The following is a 26,749-nucleotide window of genomic DNA, read 5'->3' on the forward strand; positions in this document are numbered from 1 at the left end:
AATTGGAATTTTTCTTAGTCCAAAAGGGCATAACTCTGTCAAAAATCGCGCAATTGTACCCAAAACAGAACTTGACCAAGATATTTATCTGATAAATCTGTGTACCAAATGCCATCTCAGTATGTGCAACCTCTGCAAAGAAAATGAATGGAAACTGCAAATAACTGGAATTATTCTAAGTCAAACGGACAAAACTCTGTCAAAAATTGACCTAGATATACCTCTGATAAATTTGTACGCTAAATTTCATTTCATTTCAGTTCAAAGAAAATGAACGGAAACTGCAAATAATTGAAATTTTTCTAAGTCCAAGGGACATAACTCTGTCAAAAATGGCGCGATTGTATCCAAAACAGAACTTGACCTAGATATTTATGTAATATATCAGTATACCAAATTTCATTTCAGCATGTGCAACGGTTGCAAAGAAAATGAACGGAAACTGCAATTCATTGAATTTTTTCTAAGTCCAAGGGGCATAACTCTGTCAAAAATGGTGCGATCAGATCCAAAACAAAACTTGACCTTGATATTCATGTGACATATCTGTATACCAAATTTCATTCAGTATTTACAACGTTTGCGAAGAAAATGAACGGGTGCGAAGAAAATGAACGGGAACTAAGTGGACCGACAGACCGACAGGCAGCATCAAAGCAATATGTCCTTTCTTCTTCGAAGGGGGCATAAAAATGTGCCTAGAATTAGGCAGTGTAGGTATATGGAATACTGGAGTGTTAAAAAATTCTCCCCAACCGTCCACAGAAAATCTTGTGCCCTAAATTGCGCATTATTTTCATAAAAGGATCTGTGGCGTACGAAAGCCCAGAAGGCTCATTCGAGATTCAAGTTTCGAAATACGAGATTCAAAATTCGAGATTCGAAATTCGAGTTTCGAGATTCAAGATCCAGATTAACCAATCAAAAGGCTCATTCGAGATTCGAAATACGAGATTCGAAATTCGAGTTTCGAGATTCAAAATCCCGATTAACCAATTAAATGCGGGTTCAACATTTGATTACTCCCCTTTATTATGTTTTATCTATCAATAAATCGTTTAATATATTTATAACAAATGAGTCATTTGATTAAATTACAATGCAAGAAAGAGTGTTATATATATATATATATTAGAAGGAAATTTGAATAATCAATGGATTTTTTATCAGCAAGATATACTTCAATTTATATTATGACTTCTTAAATATTAAATAGAACACATATATCAGGAATATATATATTTTTTGCATTGTCTACTTTATGTAAAGGGTTGTTGGCATAATAATAAAGTTATAAATAGTGACTAAAGATTAACAAAATCCCCACCCCTACCCGCCAAACCTGCCAATTTTTCCCGACACTGAAAATGTTACTTTAAAACTTGAAAGGCAATGTAGCCTTGATAAATAAAAACCGAGTATATTTTAATCTTTGATCATAACGCTATGGTCAGAGACTTAAATATAAAACCATAACGCTATAGTTCAGCAGCTAATTTAGACTAATCTACTGTTTGATATCAGATAAAATAAAGGCTGCATTTATTCTAATTCATATTTGCAATCTGGATTGTATATATAATTGTTTAATTAATTCAAGAAATCAAAGCCTTAGATGAAGATAAGTAATTGAAAAGTTTATTTTTATGTACTGAGTATTCCCTCTTTTAGGAAAACGAACACGGGTTTTATTTATCAAGGCTACATTGCCTTTCAGGTTTTTAAAGTAACATTTTCAGTGTCGGGAAAAATTGGCAGGTGTGGCGGGTAGGGGTGGGGATTTTGTTAATCTTTAGTCACTATTTATAACTTTATTAGTATGTCAACAACCCTTTATATAAAGTAGATAATGCAAAAAATATATATATTCCTGATATATGTATTCTATTTAATATTTAAGAAGTCATAATATAAATTGAAGTATATCTTGCTGATAAAAAATCCAACGATTATTCAAATTTCCTTTTAATATATATAACACTCTTTCTTGCATTGTAATTTAATCAAATGACTCATTTGTTATAAATATATTAAACGATTTATTGATAGATAAAACATAATAAAGGGGAGTAATCAAAAATTGAACCCGCATTTGATTGGTTAATCGGGATTTTGAATCTCGAAACTCGAATTTCGAATCTCGTATTTCGAACCTCGAATCTCGAATGAGCCTCTCTTTTGATTGGTTAATCTGGATCTTGAATCTCGAAACTCGAATTTCGAATCTCGAATTTTGAATCTCGTATTTCGAAACTTGAATCTCGAATGAGCCTTCTGGGCTTTCGTAGTGGCGTCATGGTTAAAGATTACAATATAACAGCATAACGCTACAATTCTACAGATACCAAAAATACTTAAATTTAAATACATGCGCTAAGATGATGTCATAACTTATTATACTCGCCTATAAGTAGGCTTTTTGGAAGTTGAATTTTGAACAAAAGTTTCGGTCCGACTTATAGACGAGTCCTTAGAAAATTAAAAAAAAGTCTTTAAAAAAATGAAAACGCTCATAAATACAGTAGATTGTTTATCTGAAATTGGCTACAAATTCTAGTAAAAAACCACCGACTTATAAGCGGGTCAATGACTAATTAACTAATTTACATGAAAAAAAAAATACGACTTATAAACAGAACCGACTAACAGGCGAGTATAAATGGTATACCGAAATGGATCATTATTTACTGACAATCGCAGTGGAGACAGACTAGAATCTTTCTAGTTAGGAATAGAATTAAGCACTTTTGAATAATATAAGAAATTATTGTTTCTAAATATTCCGAATTCATTATTGTACAATTCTTTGATGTGCTTGGACTTTCGTAATTAAAGGCGTGCCATTCTACATAGTTACATGTTAAATCGATTCCCCTTGGTCACTAACTCATTTGATTCAATAGATAGAAAGTAGTACAAAATGCAAAATGGAACGAAAGAAACACATAGGTGTTTTATCAATATCAAAAAACAATACCTCTATTGGAAATACTTACTTTAAGACCATGGTAGCACATGTAAATCTGGACGATAAAAAAACCCTACGTTGCATATAAGGCAAGGAAGGATGTGGAGATAACGAACAGTATTCAATCTCAAAGTCCATAAAACAATACAAAATTAAAGCAGAGCAAACACGGACCCCCGAAACATCAGAGGTGGGATCAGGTGCGGAGTGAGCATCCCCTGCCGACCGGTCACACCCGCCGTGTGCTCCTTGTTATGATCAGGAGATAATGGAAAAAATCCGTCGTCAATTCAGTGTATAAATAATGGACTAACAATTGGTATGAAAAACGTCAGTCAGCATTTGACTCAATGATAAATTGTATTTGCTGACAAGGTCATTGTATCGACCATAGAACTTACGAAATTATGACTTTAAACGAGACTGCTGATATTCTTGTTTCATCAACTTGCTTGTCAAAAATTTATCTCGTTTTAGAAATTGTTCATACGTAGAGCATGCTCTTGCGTATCGAATCAACTGAGATATATATACTCCGTACGCAGGTTATGAAGGTATATTGCTGCATAAGTAGGGGAAGTTGACGATAGAAAAGTTAAAGTCATCACGTTTATCATATAGCTTGGTTGTTAGATTACCATTAGTGTCTTTTTCAAGTAAAATATCCAAGTATGAAGCAGAAGTGTCGGACTCTGTGGTATCTTTTATCTCAAGCTCACCAGGATATATCGTATCGACGTAGGAATGGAAATTATCATTATTAATTGACAATACGTCGTCGATATATCTAAATATCGAGTTGAAGGCCAGTAAGTGGCAAAATATTCGAAGCAAAGAGGGGAGGCTCAAAAAAAAAAGGAAACTAAAAAATCCCTAATCTTCCCCAAAACCCTAAAGAAATGCTATATTATTCAACTTAACTAACACTAAATAAAATATTTAAAGTAAATTACCCCCATTCCACATCCCATCCCGACACATACAAACATACTTCCTCTACTAACTTCTCCTAAAATTGAAAACTTCCATTAAACTACAGCGTAGTCTGATTTTTTTTTTTTATTTTGATTAGAAAGTTAGTGATGTTACATTGGACGACAAACTGAAAGTTAGACAGTTTTTTCACGGATGACGTCAAAAAACGAACATATCCCTAACCAAGTAAAAGAAAATTTGGAATTTTAATTTACTATAGTGGAAACTTTGATTCGCTATAGTAAAAACTTTGAAACTTTTATTTGCTACAGTGAAAACTTTAGAACTTTGATTTACTATTACATAGCAATAACTTTGGAACTTTGATTTACTGAAGTGAAAACTTTGGAACTTTGATTAACTGTAGTAAAAACTTTGGAACGTTGATGTAATGATGTTTTGAATCCAATTCTTTATATTTTATCATATTTCAAGGTTAAGATTCAGAAAACTGTTCCGAGATTACAAAAAAAAACAACAACAAAAAAAACTACAAAAAACAGGACCATTTCTCTCAAAGAATAATGTACAGGAAACGAATATTAATATAGAGGTTGCCTCTTGTAGCGAAAAAAAGAACTAGTTATTTAAATGTATTTCATTTAAATGTTAGTTAGATGAAAACTTAGTCTTATATATCAAAAGAAAAACTATAGTACAAAATGAAATATGCATCATTTAGAATTTTAAAAAATCAGCTTCACCAACTTCAGTGAACATGTATTTATTATTTGATATATACTAGTTTTTTAAATTGATTCTAAAATAATCATGAACCTTTTTCTAAAAACAATATATATTATTCAGTGTATTACATGTACATTGTATTCTTTGTGTTATATTCTTTAAATCACTTTTTATTCGCGAGAACTTTATTATCGCGTAATTACGCGAGATGGTATACTCGTGAAAATTTCATTCTCGCGTATAATAGAACTTCTTAAGATTATACAAGGTACTGACCACAATTCGTGAACATTTTGTTTCGCTAATAAAGAGTCAATGACTATCTCGCGAAAATAAGGTGTCGCAAAAAATAAGTGATCTACAGTATCCCTAAACATAAATTGTCAATATCAATGTCTCTCTTTTTCGAAATTTGGAGAAACAAAACAGATTAAAAATACAATAGCGAAAATTGTAAATATATTTCTCGATATGTATATCTGAAACGTTAACAGTGACATGTGTTAAGCTGTATCAAATCTAAAATACAAAACTTCGAATAATCAAATATGTAATATATATTTTAAGTTAACTATTCAAACCATTGTATCAAATTAAAAGGAATTTGCTTGTTCGCTTCCGTATTTTCAGTTTAAAAATGGTTCTTTTAAAAGGATCTTATTTATCTCTTTGTCTGTATCTCTTTCTCCCAGCTATCTGACTGTCTGTCTCTTAAACATCAGGGGCTTAAAGATTGATTGATTGTATATTGTTTAACGTCCCTCTCGAGAATTTTTTACTCATATGGAGACGTCACCGTATGCCGGTGAAGGGCTTCAAGTTTTTACCTTTACTCGGCACTCAGGGCCATTGAGCAGTGAGGGATCTTTATCGTGCCAACGCCTGCCGCTGACACGGGGCCTCGGTTTTTAAGGTCTCATCAGAAGGACCCGCAACTTTCACTTCAAAGTGCCGAGCGCATGGCGAAGGAACAGTTGCTACCCATTTTTTATCGACTTAGGTCAGTCGCGGCCGAGATTCGAACTCAAGACCTGCCGATCACGACGCCAGCGCTCTACCGACTGAGCTACCGTGAACGGTTCCCTTGAATAGCTAGAAAACTCAATAAAACTTCAATAATTGTCATTTATATAGCACAAGGGCATATATAAACGTTTTGATAAGTAATATCTCATTGTTCAGGAAAGTGGATGTGTGTTTCTCTTAGATATTACAAACCATTTCTAAATTTTATATCATTAAAGGTTGCAATTGCAACGCTTAATGATACAGTAGTGTGTATCATTAGTCGATATTTGCTTGTTTCATTAAGCGTCAGTGTTGCACTGCATTTGTGACGTTTAATGATATAATTCTATCATTAAGCGGCGATTTAGCATTAGCGGTTGAGAATGTCAGCTATTAATGCAATAAATTATGGCATTAAGCGTTGCAATTGCACCATTTATCATTAGAGGTTGCTACATGGCCTTCAACTCGACACTTAGATACGACGACAACGTATTGTAACTTAATTATTTCATTCGTATGTCGATACGATATATCAAAGTGATCTTGAAATAAAAAATACTACCGAGTCTGACACGTAGATCTTTTACTCTAAAAAGAAGTTAATTGTAATCTAACTACCAAACTCTATGATAAACGCGATGACTTTAACTTTTGAATCGCCAACTTGGATGGAGTATGTTGGCTGAGTTTTCAAAATCAGCTTTGAGTGCCTCGGCTGGAATATTATCAGGCCCAGGTGGAACTGAATAATTCAACAGTTCTTCAAAATGTTCTTTCCATCTCCTTCTTTGTTCTTCTTCCCCTTCTAGTTGTTTCTCTGCTTTGTCTTTCACTGGCCTTTCTTTTTTACTTCGCTTCCCAGCTAGCTTCCTTGTGATGTCATACAGATTTTTCATGTTTCCTGCTCTTGCAGCTTGTTCTGCTTCTGTTGCTAGTTCCTCGATGTACCTTCTTTTGTCAGCTTGAATACTTTGTTTTGTTCTCTTGTTGGTCTCTGCATACTCTTTTTGCTTTTTCACCTCTTGTTCTGCTTGAATTGACCACAGCCTTCTTATTCTTCCTCTCCTGTACTTTCTTAAGTGTGTCATTTGTGATCCAGTCTTTATGATGGTATTTTTTCACTCCAAGTATTTCATGGCAGCTTGTTGTGATGATTTCTTTTATCCCTTTCCAATGATCTTCAACTGTAGGGCTTGGTATTTGTTTTTCACCGCAATCTTGTACTTCTGTAAGATTTGAGTATCTTGGAGAAACCTGGTGTTATATTTGATTCTCTGAGAGTTTCCTTCTGTTTCCATTTTCTTGAGCTTCAGTTTGATGCTGTCTGTCAGTAGATGGTGATCTGAGGCTACGTCTGCTGCTTGTTAGACTCTGGTATCCTGCAAAGATCTTCTTAACTTATTGATACATATATGGTCTATATGGCTAACTTCCCTTACTTAATATACCTTCATCACCTGCATACGGGGTTTATATCTCTGAGTTGATTCGATACGCAAGAGCATGCTCTACCGTATGTACACGTACAATTTCTAAAACGAGGTTAATTTTTGACAAAACAAGAATATCAGCAGTCTCGTTTAACCTCATCATTTCGTAAGTTACATGGTCGATACAATGACTTTGTCAGCAAACACAATTTATCATTGAGTCAAATGCTGACTGACGTTTTTCATACTAATTGTAAGTCCAATTGGTGAAGATTTTTTTCGTTGTTTCCCGATTATGACAAAAACCGGTGTGGGTGTGACCGCTCGGCATGGGGTGCTCACTCCTCCATGGCACCTGATCCCACCTCTGAAGTGTTGGAGGTCCCTGTTTCCTCTGCTCCTATTTTGTATTGTTTTATAGACTTTTGATCTTGAATACTGTTCGTTATCTCCATATGTTTCACATTACAAATTATCAATTTGATATTACAAATTATCAATTTGATATTACAAATCATCAATTTGATATCACAAATCATTAATTTGATATTACAAATTATCAATTTGTTAAAACAGATTAAGTAATTTGATATATATAGGATCTCCCATGATTCGGTTTTTATCCAATAAATTGTGTGTAATTTTATCCCTTGGTCTTGGCGAAGGGATAAAAACAGACAACGAGTTGGATAAAAATTATATCCTACAAATCAAGAATCTCCCATGATTAAGGATATCCGATCCTTAGCAAGGAAGGATAACTCCAAAAATCAATATTTACTTTGAAATGGTTCAGAATTAAGCTTGAAAATGAAATTTTTTCATGCAACAATTTTCATTTTATTGATCTTTATAAGATTCAAGGTTTTTGAAAGTTTTAGAAAAGGTCTTATAAAAGTTGACATTTGTACCCTATAAAAGGAAAAAAATTAAAACAGTTTTAAAGGAATAAGATTTTCTTGAATCCAGGCTTAGATACCAATGCTTCTTAGCATGGTATTAAATAAGAAGTGATTTATGGTGTCTTGCAATGATAGCAAAAGCCTTTTACACTAAGTATTATAGAATATACGACAGAAATAGAAGACAAAAAATACCAAATAAATATAGAAATCATGACAATTTCTCTGAATGCCTGGATACCTATCGTTTTTTAACCTAAAAATATATTTGTTAATCAATGTGCAATTAGAAAATGCATTGCTAATATTCCAATTCGCTTTTTTTGCAAAAATATTGGAGATTTGACAATTTTCCCTATATAATATGATTAACTTTAATCTTTAACTTTAAAGAAATACTATGGATAAATTTACATAACTTTGTGGATTCAGAGATTCTTTTATGAGTATTTGCTAATTTTATAAACCTGAGGATCGGACTACCTTAATACAATCATTTTCATTTTTTTTTTCACAGATTTTATAAAAGACTCCACTTTATTTTACTTCATCACTCAATCGCAAAATTTATTGTGACATCACAACTGTGGGATATCAAAACATTTTCCAATGAGTCATATCCACGGTATAAAGGGGTAAACATGGGATAAAACAAATCAAAAATAATTTGAAATAACAAATTGAAGTGTATGTAGTTCTACGCAAGACAGGTCAAATCAGAAATCTAAGTATAAGACGGATTTAAAAAAAATATTTGCATTTGTCGAAGTTTTCGGCCAATAATAAGTCATAAAGGATTTAGTAGGACTTTTGAAAGTTTTTCCAGCAGCCAGGCCCTAAATTTGATGACTAAAATTACACACATACATAAAAAAATAAATAACAGAAGGCATTTCACATTAAATTTTACCAAGTACTACCCATTCAAGAATAATTGTTTATTTTCGTATTCAGAGAAAGATTGCTTCAGAATGTTTGTCTTTTTTCACGATAATTTATCGAAAAAATCATTTTTGTCAATGTTGCTTTGTTGCCCAAGCGTAATCATCTTCGCTAGCCAAGGGTTTCTGATACGCTACTCTCCTCATGAACCCTTGGCATACGGTGAAGTCAAAAGACGGGGTTGTTTTCGTCACGTGATCTCGAATCTATCAGGTATGCACTGATTGCGTCTTCGACAGAAATAAAGATGCGTGTTAAAGAAAAATTAAATCCAAGTTTTTTTTTCAAGAATAATTAAGAAGAAATAATTGGGTTCTCTTTATTTATTATTTATAGTGCAAATCGGAGGTTTCAATATAGAAAATGATGATGCAGTTGACTGGTTTTTATCCATATGTATCAGAGTATGACCTTTCATAAAAATATCTTGAAGTTTCTTTGAAACTTAGCAATTTGAACTGAGTTAAAAGCTTTTAGTGAGGCGGAAGGATAGAATGACGAAAGGACAAAAAGACAGAAGGATGGCAGGACAAGACAAACTCTATATGCCCCGGGCATATTCAAGGCGGGCCATAGTTAATAAGAAAACGGAAGGTGTGTCATTTCCACCAAAGCTTGTCTCTAAATTTCCAGTCCATAAATTACATAGTGCCTATTTAAATAACTGGCCAAACCATGACAAGTAGTCCAGTTGCCGAATACGGAATGAAAACAAACCATCTTATTATCAACTTTGCCTGAAGGTTTTTGACGTTCGACTTTTTGTCAGAGCTAGTTAACAAAGAAAACCTTGCCCGTATTTCACACTTTTTGTTCGGAGTTAATCGACGGATATTGCTAGACTGGGAAGCCAGACAGTGCAGGTGCGTTGCATGTTTACTGATTATTTTTAGACTTTGGTCACTTGTTCAGAATCATGTGACTTTTGTAAATTGAAAATTTAACGTCTGACATACATTGGAATATCTCTATTATAATAATATAAATACCTTTCTGCATGTGTGTATCAATCTATATATCAGTCGTTGTACAGAACCGTTCTAGAAGGAATGTTGACAGCGATAGACCAAATTTGAGAATAAAGACTTTAATAGACTCTCAAACTTAAGGACAGGTGAGCCTCACAAGCTTAATTATGTAATAGTATTTAAAGTTTCCCTTCCAGATTTCACATTAAAAAAAACTGGGTCAAAGTAATCAAGTAAAATTTTGAAAATGTATTCAATAAAAGTGCCCTCATTCCGTCTACCGTCATTAATAGCTATAAGACACACACACACACCCTTTCTCTCTCTCTCTCTCTCTCTCTCTCCTGATAATGCGTCCTTTTAGCTCACTTGAGCCTTCTCTGTCGTCGTCATTGTCGTAAACATTTCATATTTTCACCACGTGGCTAATTTTAAGCACACTTGGCACAGAGTATCGTTGTGTAAAGGGGATTCAAGTTTGATCAAGTGAAGGACTGTGTCCTTTTCAAGAGGGAAATAACTCAGAAATAGTAAGATTTGGTTGGGAGTTTAAATATAGCCTTCCTTTCAAGAACCACTGGGTCCGAAAAGATAAAACATGCAAACGCTTCCTAGGTCATGAACAGTGGGTTTTTTTTTGGGGGGGGGGTCACAATGGGTGATCAAAGGTAAACATAAAAAATCTTCTTTTTTAATTTTCTTCTCTGGAACCGTAAATCAGTGATTTTAAATTTTTATATGGATGCTTCCTCAGGTTCTAGTAATGTAAATTCAATATTGTTCAAATCATGAATCACCAAAGTTAAGGAGGGGCCATAATTTGTGATCAATTAAATGACTTGCAAATACATAGGAGAAATCGTTAAAAACCTTCCCAAGAATAGCAAATCTTTTATTAGTCGTATTAATGAAAGAAAAAGTGAGGAAGCTCAAATACCTCACACTCCCCCAAAAGTCGAAGTGCTGAAATTCCCATGAAAAATAAAGGAATCAGAATTTCCTGGTAATATGCACATCTACACATTGTGTCCTAAATATCTGCAAAGTTTGATGAAATTGTGTGCAATGGTTTATGAGAAGTTACGCTGACACACTGTTCATCTCTAAATTCAAGATATAGCCAAAAATCTAAGTTGAAAAGTGCGGAAATTCCCGGAAATATGAAGGAATCGGAAATTCCTGGTAATTTGCACATCAACACATTGTGTCCTAAATATCTGCAAAGTTTGAGGAAATTGTGTGCAGCGGTTTATGAGGAATTGCGCTGACAAACTGTTCATCTCTATATTCAAGCTATGGCCAAAAAACCTAAGTTAAAAAGTCCGGAAGTTCCCGGTAAAATTAAAGGAATCGGAATTTCCTATTAATATGCATATCTACACATTATCTGCAAAGTTTGACGAAATTCTGTGCAGCGGTTTATGAGGAGTTGTGCTGACAAATTGTTCATCTCTATATTCAAGATATAGCCAAAAATCTAAGTTAAAAAGTCCGGAAATTCCCGGAAATATGAAGGAATCGGAATTTCCTGGTAATTTGCACATCTGCACATTGTGTCCTAAATATCTGCAAAGTTTGACGAAATTCTGTGCAGCGGTTTATGAGGAGTTGCGCTGACAAACTGTTCATCTCTATATTCAAACTATGGCCAAAAAACCTAAGTTAAAAAGTCCGGAAATTCCCGGAAAAAATAAAAGGAATATAAATTTCCTGGTCATTTGCACAACTACACATTGTGTCCTAAATATCTGCAAAGTTTGACGAAATTCTGTACAGCGGTTTATGAGGAGTTGCGCTGACAAACTGTTCATCTCTTAATTAAAGCTATGGCCAAAAAACCTAAGTTAAAAAGTCTGGAAATTCCCGGGAAAAATAAAGGAATCGGAATTTCCTTGTAATATGCACATCTACACATTGTGTCCTAAATATCTGCAAAGTTTGACGAAATTCTGTGCAGCGGTTTATGAGGAGTTGCGCTGACAAAAAAACAGGACTGGCGGACTGACTGACTGACGGACGGGTCAAAAACATTATACCTCACGCAATTGTTGCGTGGGGTAATTATCCTCAGGTAAGGTAGGTATATGTATATCCATATTTTTTTTGAAAATTCATTCAAAAAATCGATGTGCATGGTAGCTGCTTTACTGACATCAGATGGTATGTCATTGGTATTAAACGCACATATCTGTGTGTTTGTTTTAACGTCCCCTGAGCATTTTTATTCCACTCGTATGGAGATGCCGCCACTTGTCGGCGTAGGGCCGTAAATTTCAGACTTCAACGTTTCACTCAATGCAATTGAACAGTGAGGGATCTTTTTCGTGCCAGCACTTACTGTGACACGGAACCTCAGATTTTACGAACCTGTGTTAATTTGCGTCCCGCAGTGAGATTCGAACCTGCGACTTGAGGATCAACCAACCCATTTAATTCACAACTCGAGAGCAAACGCTCAAACCACGGCGTCACGCAGGGAGTAATTAATTTAACTCCGAGCTTGCATAAATTATTTCATAAAATGTACAATGATTTCAAATCAGTATATAAGTTCATTTTTCTCCAACAAATATTTCAATATCATCGATTAATAATTTAATCCATTTACAGGTATATACTTCGCAGATATGCCATTTGAGGATTTGGTTCATTTTGATGGCTGCTGTTTCCCGCCTTTTCCACCGCTAGCAGCCGATGCTAAAAAACACTTGGATGCGCTACGTAACATGAAAACACGAGAAGATGATGTGCTTATGATAACGTTTCCCAAGTGTGGTAAGTCATATATAGTAAAACTCGATCGGTTATAACGAAGTCACTGTGACATACATGTATGAAATTACTTCGCTATATCCGTAATTTGTAATTATCTGTATTAGGAAATCTTTAAATTAGCTAGGGATCCAAGATAACTTGGCTATATCCGTGAATTGCAGTGACTAGAGTTTATATCATTAAGATAACATAGTTCTCAAATCTATAAAGTTTTTCGCTTTAGTTCTAAGTTAAGAATTTACCCCAGCCCGGCAAATGTTTGAAAATATTACAAACAAAGCTTCAATGTAGATCGTCGCTAACTTACTTTATAAGCAGTAACATTTAAATAAATTTCTCATTCAATTTTCCTTCGTAGGTATCTCTGATTTTAATTATTTATTTCCTTTCGTTGACGTTAAACTCCTTAAAAGTTACTTTAAATTGGTTTGAATAATTTATTGATGAAGAAATGGCCAAGTTGTATAATTTTATTTTAAATTATTAATTTTATCAAAGATTTTATCACTTTGACATCAACCTTGTTTATAGGAATAATTATGTAATTTGCTATGTTTCAACAGGAACCCATTGGGTCTGGGAGATAATCGTTATGCTACTGCAAGGAAAAGCAGAGTACCATCCACTCACCAGAGAACACGTGTTCCTGGACATGATAAGTGATCTGTCCTCTCTGGACAAACTGCCCTCCCCCAGGGTGTTTAACTCTCATATGCCCTACCGGTGGTTACCACAGGAGCAGTTCCGGTCAGGGAGAAAAATTGTTAACGTCATCCGAAATCCAAAAGATGTGGCGGTGTCGTGGTACTGCCATTGGCACTCGTCCAATGAATTGGGGTGCGGATCTGTCTCTTGGCAAGAATTTTTTGAAGAAGTAGTATTAGGACAATGTAAGTTATAGTCATAGGTGCATTTCTGAAGATATCTTCGGCCAAACTTTTTCACATGTTACAGTTACTTTTTTAATTTATATGACGCATCCAGAATGAGGGCGTTTCAAAATACATATTATTGTAGAAAGAGATAGGGACATTGATATAATAAAGCCTGAATAACGGCTTTTATTTTGAGTAAATATTTTCATTCCTTTTAATTTTAGACAAGAATGCGTTTGGTGGATATTTCAACTTTCAAAAAGAACTCTTTGGTGCGGTAAAGACCAACAAAGAATGCTCAATCCATACACTTTATTACGAAAAATTGAAAAAGGTAAGATCCGCCTACAGTGATCCACTCTTACAATGAGGCGTGGTGGTCGGAGAAAACGGAAAAATCCGTCGTCAATTCAGTGTGTAAATAATGGCTTTTAAAACAAGTAGTATGAAAAACGTTGGTCAGCATTTAATTAACTTAATGAAGTGATAAATTGTATTTGCTGACAAGGTCATTGTATCGACCATAGAAATTACAAAAATTAAATGATGGTTTTAAACGAGGCCCTTGATATTCTTGTTTCATCAACTTGTTTTTCATAAAATTGCCTCGTTTAAGTAATTGTTCAAACGTAAAGAGCATGTTCTTGTGTAATGCAAATCGAATGACATGATCTTGAATTGCAGATGTATTTTAAAAGTGGAAGATCATGGGTATAGGATATTAAAACCTCCAATCTGGGAAAAGGGAAACATTATTATTTTTATTGTTTGATGTTTGCTTTCAGGATCCCGTGTCAGAGATACTAAAATTAGCAAGCTATCTTGGAGTTGCTTGCTCCACTGAATTGGCGAGTAATATATCTGAAAAGTGTAGTTTCCAAAATCTAAAGGACGCATCCGATAATACAAAGGACCACGGGGAAATAGCCAAAGCAATGAAAGAAATGGGCAGAGAGCTCCCAAAGTTTTACCGAAAAGGTATCGCCAACCCAGGCAAAATTCCTTAATATTAAAGTACAGTAAACATGTTGATCAGTACGTTTAGAAAAACAGCAATAGATAAATCTAACTAGGATTAGATGATCCGTTAATTAAATTGGAAGTAAACATGCAGAAGTTTATTGGTTTGTGTAACCTGGTAAGCATATTTCCACAATGGTACATTTTCCTCTATCCTTGCATTGCATGAATTCTCTTTTTATTAGACGTCTCCATATCAGTGAAATATTCTGGAGAGGGACGTTAAACAATATACAATCAATCAATCTTTTTATTATCAAATGAAAAAGCATCGCCACAGTCAGGCTTATAGTTACACGTACGGTGGTATAATTGCAAGACAGGCCCTTCTCTGACAGCGATTTATTTTGCAATTGACTAGTGAAAGTTGCATTACAATATCTAAGCTTATCTGAAAACAGTAGTGTTACATGTACGTGTATCAGGAATCGACATAAATATTTGTTTTCAACATCAAGCATGGCAGTTTTGATAATACGTTAACTTTCACTTTGAAACAAAACTATCAGATCTCAAGAATGATTGCTCATCCATACTCCCTTTCAATTTCATCGAGACTTTTTACATGCTTTAGGAAAACCATTTCATATGTACATAAACTTGTAATTTGACATATATAAAATTTAGCGTTACCAAAAATAAGAAAAGAAACGAAATGACAATTAAAAACTGTATCGCGTACAAAAAAGCTTCAAATCTAAGAAATTATAGCTATCATCAATGTTTTGTAGACTTTATCTGGCAGTATAAATTAAGCTGGTTTTATTTTTTATTAGGAGAAGTTGGTGACTGGAAAAACTGGTACACGATTTCACAGAATGAACGACACGACGCCATGATTAAACAGGAAACGAAGGACATTGACTTCGATCTTCAACTTATCTACGAGATTTAAAATCGGTCTTGTTTGTGTTTGACGTTATCATGAATGCATGTGTTCCAGCTAAGTATTTGTTATACGTATGAAATTGTCAAGATTAAAGGTTTTTCAAGTTTTTTTTCCACACCCGGTGCAAGATCATGAGACCAAAACCATGAGTCTCAAACAAAAGCTTTGCCACAAGGATATAAATGCGCATTTAAAATATTGAAATATGCAGAAACAATTCAAAGTTATGGCCATGATTTAATTTTTAGGTTCTTTTGGAAGGCCGGAAATTCCAAAAACTATATTATGAGAGCACAAAAATAAAAAAAAAAGGTCTTTAAACAATTTAGACATTAGAAATTTTATAAAAGAAACAAAATACTATTAGAATGTATGTATAAAAGCAATTTACTGGACAAAATTTACAAAAGCAAGGAAATGCAGGTATATATACAATGATGCGCATTGAAGTTGTTTTCCTTTGAAAGAAACATTTTGGGTCTTATCGAACGTCAAATGGTCATAAAGACACTTAAAAAAAAAAGAGGAAGCAATTTTTGTTAAAATGAAATGCTAAGTATAACGGTAGTCAAGCTCAAAATTCAATTAACAATATAAAATTTAGGCAGAGCAAACACGAACCTCCAAGACATTAGAGGTGGGATCAGGTGCCATGGAGGATTGGGCTTCCCCTGCCGAAACGTCACACCCACTACGTACTCCTTGTCATGATCTGGAAATAACGGAAAATCCGTCGACAATTCAGTGTGTATATACATGTACATGTGATGACCTAATAATTAGTATGAAAAAATACTTGAAATTTAGTGGCTGTTGTTTAATGGACTTTCGAGCTTTAATACTGTCGCTGTCTTCATATATTTCCTTTTAACGAAAATTGCTTCCTCTTTATCGCTATCTCCATATATTACTTTATTATGCATTTTTTTCTTCTTTTCATTATTTTGGGGAGAACAGCGGTTAGGGAATATATTTGCAGGGAATGCAGAGTATAAACTTTAACTTTAAATACAAAAGGTGAAGATAACAACCGATGATTGATCTCATAAATCTTCAAACAATACAAATCTGTGAACAAAGCTTAAACACGGAACATGAAAATCCCAGGATCCCAGGAGCCTAGGAGGAGTAAGAATCCCCTGTCGACCGGTCACATCCGTCCTGAAACACATGTATTGAAATAGTAGACGGAAACACGGAGAGTCTGACGCATCTGTTTCATATTTGGATATTTTACTCGAAAAAGACGTTAAAAGTAATCTAACAACCAGGCTCTATGTTTAACGTGATGATTTTAACTTTTCAATCGTCAAATTCCCTTATTATATGCAGCAATATACCTTCATCACCTGTATACGGGGTTTATACAGTATATCTCAATTGATTCGATACGTATACACAAGAGCATGCTCTGCGTACTATATGTACAATTTCTTAAATGAGGTAAATTATTGACAAACAAGTTGATGAAATAAGATTATTAGCAGTCATTTTAAAGTCTTCACTGCGTAAGTTCCTTGGTCAATACAATGACCTTATCAGCAAATACAATTTATCAGTGAGTCAAATGCGGACTGACACTTTTCATACTCATTGTTAGTCCATGATTTATACAGTGAATTGACGACGGATTTTTTCCGCTATTTCCCGATCATGACAAGGAGCATATGTCGGGTGTGACCGGTCGGCAGGGGATGCTCACTCCTCCATGGCACCTGATCCTACCTCTGATGTTACGGAGGTCCGTGTTTGCTCTGCTCCTATTTTGTATCGATCGATTAATGGACTTTGAGCTTGAATACTGTTCGTCTTCTCCATGTTCACGTAGAAATTTAAAAAAAAAATTCTATCTGCTTCATAGGAATATAAAAAGGTCGGATAAAAGAGGAGCACAATTAGTATCTATCGAGTTCCAACTGTTTGTTGGAAGACGGTCTCCGAAGATTACATATATATACAAAGTTGTCATTTATTTGTTTGTAGAATAAGTGTTTTTCAACGAAGAATTTTTTTTTGACCGCCAATTACAAGATATGGTGGAATGCAAGATTAAACGTTGATTACGAATATTCATGGAATCAATCTCTTTAGCTGTTTGCACTATAAACACTCGTCATGCTTATTTTATATTGAAATTATTAAAAAGTTATCTACGAATTTCGGGACAAATCTTTAAACTATAATCCAGAAAATTTAGAGTAGAAAAGTAAGAAAGCAAAACCAACTCACCAGTATTGGCAGTCCGAACTCATTGATGTGTGCAGAGTTTAAACAAATTGAATAGGCCAAGACACCTTGAGCAGTCTTTGGCAAAATTTGAAGTTCTTCCTGAAAGAGACTACGGTAGAGTATAAACTTTTGAAAATCAAAATTTGTATAAATTGTGAAAATATTTTAATCACGTACATGAGTATACAGCATCATTAGGGGTCATATGAGTCAGAGCACTTGAGAAACTTAATGCACGGGTGACCAACAAGGTCCATGGGCCTCTGCTTTGAGTAGACTAAATCGGGATCGAGATTCAATTTTTTTGTAAACAAATAAACAAAGCGAGAAGAAATTAGAAAGCGACTTTCGGACTTGTCATTTAGGCTGAATCTATTATCAGATACAAGAAAAACTGTCAAAATGAACGGTATTTTTATTTATTTTATTACATTTAGTTTATTTTTATGTCTAAATTGTTTCACTGTATCTCTGCAAAAACATTTAATTGACAGTCGCGTGACAGGAAGTGTCTGGCGGATTTCCAGATTTTCGATAGGATTATCATTGTTTTTTGTAAAATGATTTTATTTACAAATTGTTGATAATATAAATTGCAGAATATCAATATTCAGAACAAGTTTTGTAGTCCAGAAACACAAAGTGGCTATCTTTTGATATTTTGCTTCATTGTCGTTGGTGAGTTCATTTGTTTTGCAGTTTTTGTGTTATGCCATGGAAAAATCCACTGAAACATCGACAGTGAGAAGAGCCTCAGATCTTCCAGTAAGTGCCAAAAGTACAGTGTCAGGTGGCCTTGTGCATCACATTGAGTCAAGTACAGCTATTGTTAAGTTAACAGGGCATCGTGTCAGGAAGCTCTCCGACACAGATTCAGATTTCACTTCATCAGAGGAGGAAGAGAGAGACTACACAATTACAGAGATTGACCTGAATAAGGAAGTGGGGCCTCCATCAGGGCTCGAAGACACAGAACCACTCAGCGATGAAGATCGGGGGACAGTGACCGTGAAAAGTACAAACAACCTGGAACAGTTAGATACACTACAGACATTGGAACCTAAAGTCAAAGTCATAGTAGAAGAGTCCAAACAAAAGTCAGAGCTGAAGAAGATATTTTCTGTGGACAGATTCAATCCTTTTGACAGAGATTTACACATGGAGGAGGACCATTATACAGAGGAAGTCATACCAACTGTCAGTGAACAGGATTTCAGATTCAAGTCCAGTAACGGTGTGTGTTTGTGTGTAAATCTGAATTAATTTTACAATATTTCTGCATAATCAGGGACCTATATACTAACGTTAGTATATAAGTCCCTGGTATAATCCTTCAATTTTTGATTCATGGTTAAATTAAATCTAGTCTTGAAGTTATGACATATGCAGACCAGTCACAAAAGAGAAATCCTATTCTAATCCATGGTCATTATGACGATGTTATTGCAGATAAAATATGATAATAATGGGAGATGATTTTGTGATTTGAAGCATGTGTGTATCTCTAATTCAGGTTCTAATGGCAGCTCTTGGACAGACATTTCTGATGACAATCCAGACATTACGAATGCTGACCTCGGACTGGCAGAGGATCACTTCTCTCACCCTGAAGTTTGTGATATTTTATTAATTAACATTAATTGTCTAGAAAAATTCTTACAATTCATTGATTGATAATTACATGAATGATATACTTTTTTTGTAATAGAGCTGATAAGCTTATATGCTAAATAAAGGAAAGGACAAGGTCTTGCAGAGATACCAAAGTGTTTTGATAATTTTGAAAATGTGTGTGAAATTACTGAATAATACTAATTTGTTCATGTATCTGACATCTATCTATTGATATGAACAGGGACATTTTGGGCTGAGTAGCACAGAGGAGATGGAGATGGCTATAGAGAATTGTAAAGATTTGATTGGTCAAGCCCAGCCTCATTCTGACCGACACAAAAATCTTGTCCAGAAACTGGTTCAACTGAGACTGAAGCTCCAGGAGTTAAAGGTAAACTTACCTAATGCATAATGAGAAGGCATAAGGTGTAAAAGATAATTGCTCTGTTAAAGAAAACTGAACAAGTGAGAAATCTCCTTCAAGCAATGAGTGTTACATGTAACTGTGCATGTTTGTTTTTATGCCTCTCTTGAGAATTTTTCACTCATATGGAGACACCACCACTTGCCGGTGGAGAGCTGCAAAATTTTGTCCCATACTCAGCACTTACAGCCTTTGAGCAGGGAGGGATCTTTTTCATGCCAGCACTTACTTTGACATTGAGACATTGACATTAGTTTATAAGGTCTCATTCCAAGGACCAGTCTCTAAGTCGCACAGTGGGATTGGAACCTACTATATATGGATCAATTCCTTACTTCACGACTCTAGAGCAGATGCTCTAACCATTGCGCCACATGGGCGACTTAACTGAGCATGCATTTCTTTAACAGGATGGCCCAGAACCTGTCCCTTTAGATGTTAAGCTGGTGGTGGGACACAAATTCCAGACCCAGGAGAGTCGAAGTACAAAGTACTACTGTGAGAAGTGTAACGCCATGATTCTGGGGGTCATACAGAAATGGTTCAAGTGTTCAGGTAGCTATGTAACTGGATAAAGCAGTTCATTTTGTAATTAAACAGTGTTTATGTTATCAGGGGCAAATTAAGATTTTGCATAATTTTTTCAGAATGTGGATATAGCTGTCATGAAAAATGTCTTAATACGATAACTAGGATGTGTGCCAGTCAGAAGGTTAGACATCAGACAATATTTGAATGGTTATACATTTTGTATATAAAACCAATATAAATTTTATGTCGTAATGAATAAAATGAATACTTTTGTAGGTGCTGGAGGTCCCTGAATTCTGTCTTTCAATTTGTCCAAACAGAGGTTTATCTGCCCAGAACTACAGGTGTGCCGAATGTAGGAAAGCCATTTCATTCCGTAAGAATTTCTTTGTCAACTTACACATTTAATTCAGTAACACGAGTAAGCATGACATTGGATTCTTGCTGCCTACTCTTAATTAATTTTTTTAATCAAATCTCCATACTGTTTATTGCCGTTTCCGTCTGCCCCTTTATTGTTATTTTCTTATATATTCAATATATTTTAATGGTTATGGTCTTTCTTTCCCCAGAGTCAGGTTTCAGTGAGCCTCGGCTTTGTGATTACTCAGGAAATTATTTTTGTGAACTTTGTCACTGGAACAATATCATGGTCATTCCTGCCAGAGTTCTACATAACTGGGACTTTGAACCCAGAAAGGTTAGTGTTCTTTGTACAAAATGTATGTGTATGCACTTGTAAAATTAATTTACATTTTTAGAACTAAGCAATTTTTAAATATAACATGATTTTCTTATGATGTATGAAAAAAGGGAGTGAAATTATTTGCTACCTTCTGGTTATTTGTTGAATTTTTAATTTTACAATTTCTTAACAAATTGCATAGTTTTGATTTAATGACAATAAACTTATTACAGGTGAGTCGTGCCTCTAAACAGTTTCTGAAGCTGATGACCTCTAAAGCCGTGATGAGAATCCAGGACGTCAACCCCATGTTGTTCAACTTCGTAGAGGAACTAAATGATGTCAAGGTCAGTTTGAAAATTAGATCAAACTTTACAAAAGAACTGCAACTCAGACCAAAAATAAAACTAGAGGTACTGTGAGCAATGGGCTCACTAAATAATACCCCCGCCTCCCATATGAATATAATGGCAGTGTCCATGTTTTGCTCTGGATAATCCAAAATATATGTCAGATCAAAAAGTAAAATAGGAGTGCACAATGGCAATATGTAATAAAGATTCTGTGAAAGTTTCATTAAATTTCCTTCTGTAGTATTAGAGGAGTTGCGGATAAGAGATGGGTACCCCAAAGTGTAACAGACGGACGGACATACCGATTACTATATACCCACCCACTTTTCAAGTGGGGGGGTATAAAAAGAACTACAACTCAGACTAAAAATAAAAAAAGAACTACAACTCAGACCAAAAATAAAAAAAGAACTACCACTCAGACGTGAAAAAAAAATCAGGTCTGCAATTTACAAAAGAAATACAACTCAGACCAAAACTTGTTTCTTTAAAAGTTTGCAAAATTCTGCTTCTTACAAATATTGTTTTCATTTTCTTTAAATTTTCTTTCTTAAAAAAATATCAAAATAATTTTCAAGTTAATGTTAAGAAGAATGATATCTATCCAAGAGAATAATATTTTGGGCTAATAGTTAGTTCTTTAAAAGATGCCTCTGACTTCTACAAAGCATCTGCGTATATTAGGGCTGAAATGATATACCCCCTCCACGATTCGATGCGTATTGCAATACTTGTGTCACAATTCAATTTTTTCGATACGATATATTTTAAAAAAGAAATAGATCATTAGGTTAAAGAAAACATGTATTCAGATTCCAAAAGATACATAGAAGGTGGCGATACAAAAAGAAAACACTCTTGTGCTTCTGTAGAATAAGCACATTGTCTGTGTCAATTCTAGCAGCATCAGCCTGCTCTAAAACTTTCTCTGTCTCAATTTTCTCTCTCATGAGTGTCAAAATGAGGATAAAGCCGGTCATTTCAAGGGGTAATCTAACCTGATTATAAAAAAATGTATTGAATTGAAAATTGAGGTAGTGAATCAAATATTGAATTGAGGAATTATATTGAACGATATCGATATTTCGATGAATTGTTTCAGCCCTAGCGTATATATAATGCCTAACTCGCATGTTTAACCTAAATTCTTAATTTTAGGTAATCATATATTTTTTGGTCAATAGAAACTGCGAGAGGAGTTGTTGATAATGAAGAAGTACCTGTTGGTGTGCAGTGAGGCAATGGAGAAGAAGTTCTTGTTGTTACTGAAGGAGCGGCAGCATTTTGTGGAGACTTCTGATAAATACTCCATGCAGGACCTACTGGACATAACATCTGATACACTCCTCCCAGAACTGGCCAGTATACATACAACATGGGCCCAACATATCAAAACAGATTGTCAGGTATGGACACCCCCATATAACAAAACAGATTATCATGTATGGACAAAGCATATCAAAACAGGTTGTCAGGTATGGGCCAGCACATCAAAACAGATTGTCAGGTATGGGCCCATCACATCAAAACAGATTATCAGGTGTTGGCCCAGCACATCAAAACAGATTGTCAGGTATGGGCCCAGCACAACTAAACAGATTGTCAGGTATGGGCCCAGCATATCAAAACAGATTGTCAGGTAGGGGCCAAACATAACAAAACAGATTGTCAGGTATGGGTAAGGACACATCAAAACAGATTCTCAGCTATGGGTCCATCATATCAAAATATTTACATTCAGTGTAGTTTTCCTTATGAAATCCATTAGAAATCCGCAACGTTCAAATTTCTATAACACACGCAAAACCTTGTCACCGCGCGTTAGAATACACAGTAGGAACTATATGCATTTTCAATACTCTAGGAACACCAAAATGTAAAATGTTTTATTTCAATTTAATGAAAAACTATAACCCTGAAAAATTAACGTAAAAATTAACGTAATGTGCTCTAAGAATTAATTTGTCCTTTTTTTCCTCGCAGTGTTTGTTTGCGTAATTTAACGTTGCAACGTCATTTAACGTCATTTGACGTCACAAACGGCTCTTACATCTATTAGCCACGGCAGTTTTAAAGGGCGCTAAATTAACATTTAAGATTAGCGAAATAAGCAATTATAAAGAAGGAAAATTAGAGAATGTAAATATATGCATTGAATTCATATTTTTGGCTGTCTTCGGTCCTATAACACACCTGGCCGTGCCGACAAATTTATCATACCACGCTAACGCGCGGTATTCAATTTGTCGGCACGGCCAGGTGTGTTATAGGACCGAAGACAGCCAAAAATATGAATTCAATGCTTAAATATTGTCAGGTCCTAATTGGCCCAGCATATCAAAAGAGATTGTCACGTATTAGGGAAACTGAAGAAGTGTGTTTATGATTAATCTTCAAGGGTGAAAATATATAGAATGTAAACTAGCTTTCCAAACATAATTTAAGCTGGATACCAATATCTTTACATTACATAAAATTCAGGAATTTTTGTGTAAACATAAATTAAATGAAGTTTTAAAGAAGTTTAAGGTAAAAAGACACATATTCGTTGAGCTTTCTAGCTCATGTGTACCTTCAGACAATGTACACATGTTCTTTTCCTTCAATAGAAGTGTCAGGCCAAGGGCTTTATCTGTGAACTGTGTGACGACGATGAGACCCTGTTCCCCTTTGACAGCATTGCAGTGGTCTGTTCCCAGTGTTCGTATGTACTACACAGGTAAAATGTGTGTTCTAACTTGTTTTTATTCTGTCAAGAAACAGTAAATGTAGGAAATATTGTATAATCTATGATGAATATGAGTTTAGTCTTTATCCTTTTAGTTAAAAAGATTTCTTTTGACTTGAATTTCAAATATATAGTATGGTTAGGATGGCACTGTTACCTTTAAGGTGTTAGGAGAAATCCTTTCAGATTATAGGGTCTTTTTTTCTTATAATCAAGATAAGTTGCTAATACTGATGTACATTTTTTATATACAGACATTGCTTTGCCAAGAGAGGAGCCCAGTGCCCCCGATGTGAAAGAAGGAACAAGAGAAATGTCAACTGAAAAAGATATGAGAAATGTCAACTGAAGAAGATTTGAGAAATGTCAACTGAAGACATGAGAGATGTCAACTGAAGAAGATATGAGAAATGTCAACTGATTAAAGAAGAAACAAGAAATATCAAATGAAGATTTTATCCTCAAGTCTGTGCAATAAACAAAGTCATTTGTCATTAAAAATCATTTATTTCTACATTTTCTGTTGTCTGTTCAAAATATTTAACATTTAAACAAAATCATTTTGGAGAATTTTACATGTAAATGTTAATCAGACTAGGATCTTTTTATTTTTACAGAAAATACTTCAAAATTGTTGAATTTTTTTTTTAATCTAGATATATATTTTAAATTTATAGAATGTGTAATTGGAAATTAAATTTTTTTTATTTATAAGTCAAAATGTTTATAAAACTCGAAATTCTTCTTTTTTAAAAAAAAAAAAAGTTTGAAGAAAGAACTAGACTTTATGCTAAATTACCCTATTATTTACCAATGCATGTGAAGACGAATACAAAACACTACACATTGTATGTAATCATTCTTGCATACTTTAAAGTTTCGCACATCTCAGGCATTAAGGACCTCACTTGTTACCTTCCCTGGCAGGTTATCTAAGTGGACTGCGTGGTCGTATGTCGGGTCCGGCGAGACGTTGTGATCTGCCTTAGTTGTTGTAACGTCGTATAAGGGATTTTCTTTATCACATATTCCCTCTGAACGATCGTAAATGTCTTCTTTTCGTTCAGTTATGACATCTTTCTCCCAGAGATGATTATATACGTCTGTTGATTCCGATACATTTATACCGCTGGCTTTTTTATACACCCCACTCTTGTCATCTGTGATATCCCCCTCTGATTTTGGTATGTGGACTGTGTCCAGTGTAACCGAGTCAGAATGGAGGGTATCTAATTTTGAATTGTCTGCCATTTCATAAAGTTCAGTGTTGGCAACAAGCTGTGCCGATAATTGCTTGCTTTCAGCTGTTGATACAGCATCCAGAGTTCGTTTTTTCTGAAGTTTCTTCCTGTTTTCATTCAGATGTAATGTAAATTAAACTTATATATGTATTTTTTTTTTATTTAAAAAAATCATGAATAAATTGTCAGATAAGAAATAAATCCCAAAACCTCTCACCTGCAATATAAGAAACAAACGACAACGAGGATAACAGCCAACGCTACTGGAACACTGTAAACAACTGGTGTTATTTCTGATGAACCTTTGATTATGTAAAAGTTGATTAAAGGTACAAAATTAAAAAAAAAAAAAAAAAAAATTACAGCCTTTTAATCAACATGAATTTACTTACAAAACCTTATTAAATATATGGTGAATAAATAAATATGCTGTAAATCACTATTCGCGAGAAGTTTATTTTTGCGTAGTAACATGGGTGTGCCCGCTAAAATTACTTTCTTGCGTAAATACGAATTAGTAAGAATTATTAAGAAAAGCATAACTCATCAAAATATTCTATCGCATATAAATACTTAATAGCTCACCCACGAAAATAAAGCGTCGCAAAAATATTGTGATTTACAGTTATTGCCAGATTAGTTATCAAGAAAATTTGATCCTTTCAAAATTTTGTAAACAATCATTTATATAATTATGGATTTTAGTTACAGCAGGCTACAAGTTTTCTTTACCGTTAGCTGTAGTCTGGCTTGTGGATGATCCTAGCTGTCTTATTTTTGTCGACACTTCTACAATATATGGAAATAAACATTTTATTCTAGCTGTAAGGCGAATTTACATTGTGATTTCCAATATTTTTCATTTAAATTGATGACCTTTACCAATATTTTACTTAATTATATCGGAACATTCCTAAGCATTAATTGAGCCAACGTTAATTTTGTTCCAAAACTTGCAGGGCTTGTATCTACCTTGAGTAGAACTGGGCAAATATGTATTTCTGTGTGATACAGAGGAATATGGGGTATCATTTGGCATTCTGCTACTTTCATCGTATGCTATGGTGGATGCGTTTAAATAAATATTCTGATCACTCGTCATTAAACCTTCGTTATCTCGGCTGGTAGTTTCGTCTCTACTAACTGTCTCTTGTTCTGATGCCTACAATAATAGAAATAAAGCAAAGGTGCTTGAGTATAATGATATACATTTAACTTAGTATCTTGTTATCATGATCTTGTAATGATGAGACAACAATCTTATCATAACGAGTTAGTCAACTCGTTTGAACGGAAAATGAGAAAATTATCTCGTTCGAGTTGCATAACTCGTTTTGAGAAGATGATTACCTTTTTGTAATGAAACATATGGAGATAACCAACAGTATTCAAGATCAAAAATTCATTAAACAAAAAAAAAATCAGGAAAAGATCAAACATCAGAGGTGGGACCAGGTGCCATGGAGGATTGAGCATCCCCTGCTGACGCGTGCTCCTTGTCA

The 26,749-nt window shown here is 34.4% G+C and overlaps 3 protein-coding genes across 3 annotated transcripts; 2 read left to right on the top strand and 1 right to left on the bottom strand.

The window, feature by feature from the left end:
- The first annotated feature begins 9,679 nt into the window (after positions 1-9,679).
- Positions 9,680-15,535, top strand: LOC134263320 (sulfotransferase 1C2-like). Its single transcript, XM_062745652.1, has 6 exons — positions 9,680-9,778; positions 12,509-12,658; positions 13,222-13,548; positions 13,758-13,867; positions 14,319-14,511; positions 15,330-15,535. The coding sequence occupies exons 2-6, from the start codon at positions 12,511-12,513 to the stop codon at positions 15,446-15,448; spliced, it is 897 nt and encodes a 298-aa protein (XP_062601636.1). The 5' UTR covers positions 9,680-9,778; positions 12,509-12,510; the 3' UTR covers positions 15,449-15,535.
- Positions 15,536-18,003: 2,468 nt separating this feature from the next.
- LOC134263324 (differentially expressed in FDCP 8 homolog) lies at positions 18,004-24,484 on the top strand. The gene is made up of 12 exons (XM_062745659.1): positions 18,004-18,080; positions 18,371-18,905; positions 19,185-19,282; positions 19,527-19,676; positions 20,120-20,264; positions 20,357-20,421; positions 20,517-20,616; positions 20,813-20,940; positions 21,159-21,272; positions 22,463-22,684; positions 23,888-23,997; positions 24,261-24,484. The coding sequence occupies exons 2-12, from the start codon at positions 18,386-18,388 to the stop codon at positions 24,328-24,330; spliced, it is 1,722 nt and encodes a 573-aa protein (XP_062601643.1). The 5' UTR covers positions 18,004-18,080; positions 18,371-18,385; the 3' UTR covers positions 24,331-24,484.
- Positions 24,485-24,763: 279 nt separating this feature from the next.
- LOC134263321 (uncharacterized) lies at positions 24,764-26,437 on the bottom strand. Its single transcript, XM_062745653.1, has 4 exons — positions 26,220-26,437; positions 25,980-26,036; positions 25,465-25,549; positions 24,764-25,354 (listed from the first exon to the last, which is right to left on the bottom strand). Exons 1-4 carry the CDS (start codon positions 26,347-26,349, stop codon positions 24,895-24,897), a joined length of 732 nt encoding a protein of 243 aa, XP_062601637.1. The 5' UTR covers positions 26,350-26,437; the 3' UTR covers positions 24,764-24,894.
- Between the last annotated feature and the right edge of the window lie 312 nt (positions 26,438-26,749).

Source organism: Saccostrea cucullata, unplaced genomic scaffold (genome assembly GCF_032062105.1).
Source record: "Saccostrea cucullata isolate Sc308-1 unplaced genomic scaffold, CSIRO_AGI_Scuc_v1 ctg534, whole genome shotgun sequence".
Lineage (NCBI taxonomy): Eukaryota > Metazoa > Mollusca > Bivalvia > Ostreida > Ostreidae > Saccostrea > Saccostrea cuccullata.

What these genes read in the sequence shown, in the direction of transcription:
- LOC134263320 (XM_062745652.1), top strand. Translation starts at nt 12,511, where the DNA reads ATGCCATTTGAGGATTTGGTTCATTTTGATGGCTGCTGTTTCCCGCCT. An exon ending in AGAAGTAGTATTAGGACAAT is followed by an intron (nt 13,549 to 13,757) that starts GTAAGTTATAGT and finishes TTTTAATTTTAG; the next exon opens with ACAAGAATGCGTTTGGTGGA. An exon ending in CCCAAAGTTTTACCGAAAAG is followed by an intron (nt 14,512 to 15,329) that starts GTATCGCCAACC and finishes ATTTTTTATTAG; the next exon opens with GAGAAGTTGGTGACTGGAAA.
- LOC134263324 (XM_062745659.1), top strand. Translation starts at nt 18,386, where the DNA reads ATGGAAAAATCCACTGAAACATCGACAGTGAGAAGAGCCTCAGATCTT. An exon ending in GAAATGGTTCAAGTGTTCAG is followed by an intron (nt 20,265 to 20,356) that starts GTAGCTATGTAA and finishes TAATTTTTTCAG; the next exon opens with AATGTGGATATAGCTGTCAT. An exon ending in TGTTCGTATGTACTACACAG is followed by an intron (nt 23,998 to 24,260) that starts GTAAAATGTGTG and finishes TTTTATATACAG; the next exon opens with ACATTGCTTTGCCAAGAGAG.
- LOC134263321 (XM_062745653.1), bottom strand. Translation starts at nt 26,349, where the DNA reads ATGACGAGTGATCAGAATATTTATTTAAACGCATCCACCATAGCATAC. An exon ending in AAGCCAGACTACAGCTAACG is followed by an intron (nt 25,550 to 25,979) that starts GTAAAGAAAACT and finishes ACATAATCAAAG; the next exon opens with GTTCATCAGAAATAACACCA. An exon ending in GTTTGTTTCTTATATTGCAG is followed by an intron (nt 25,355 to 25,464) that starts GTGAGAGGTTTT and finishes GAATGAAAACAG; the next exon opens with GAAGAAACTTCAGAAAAAAC.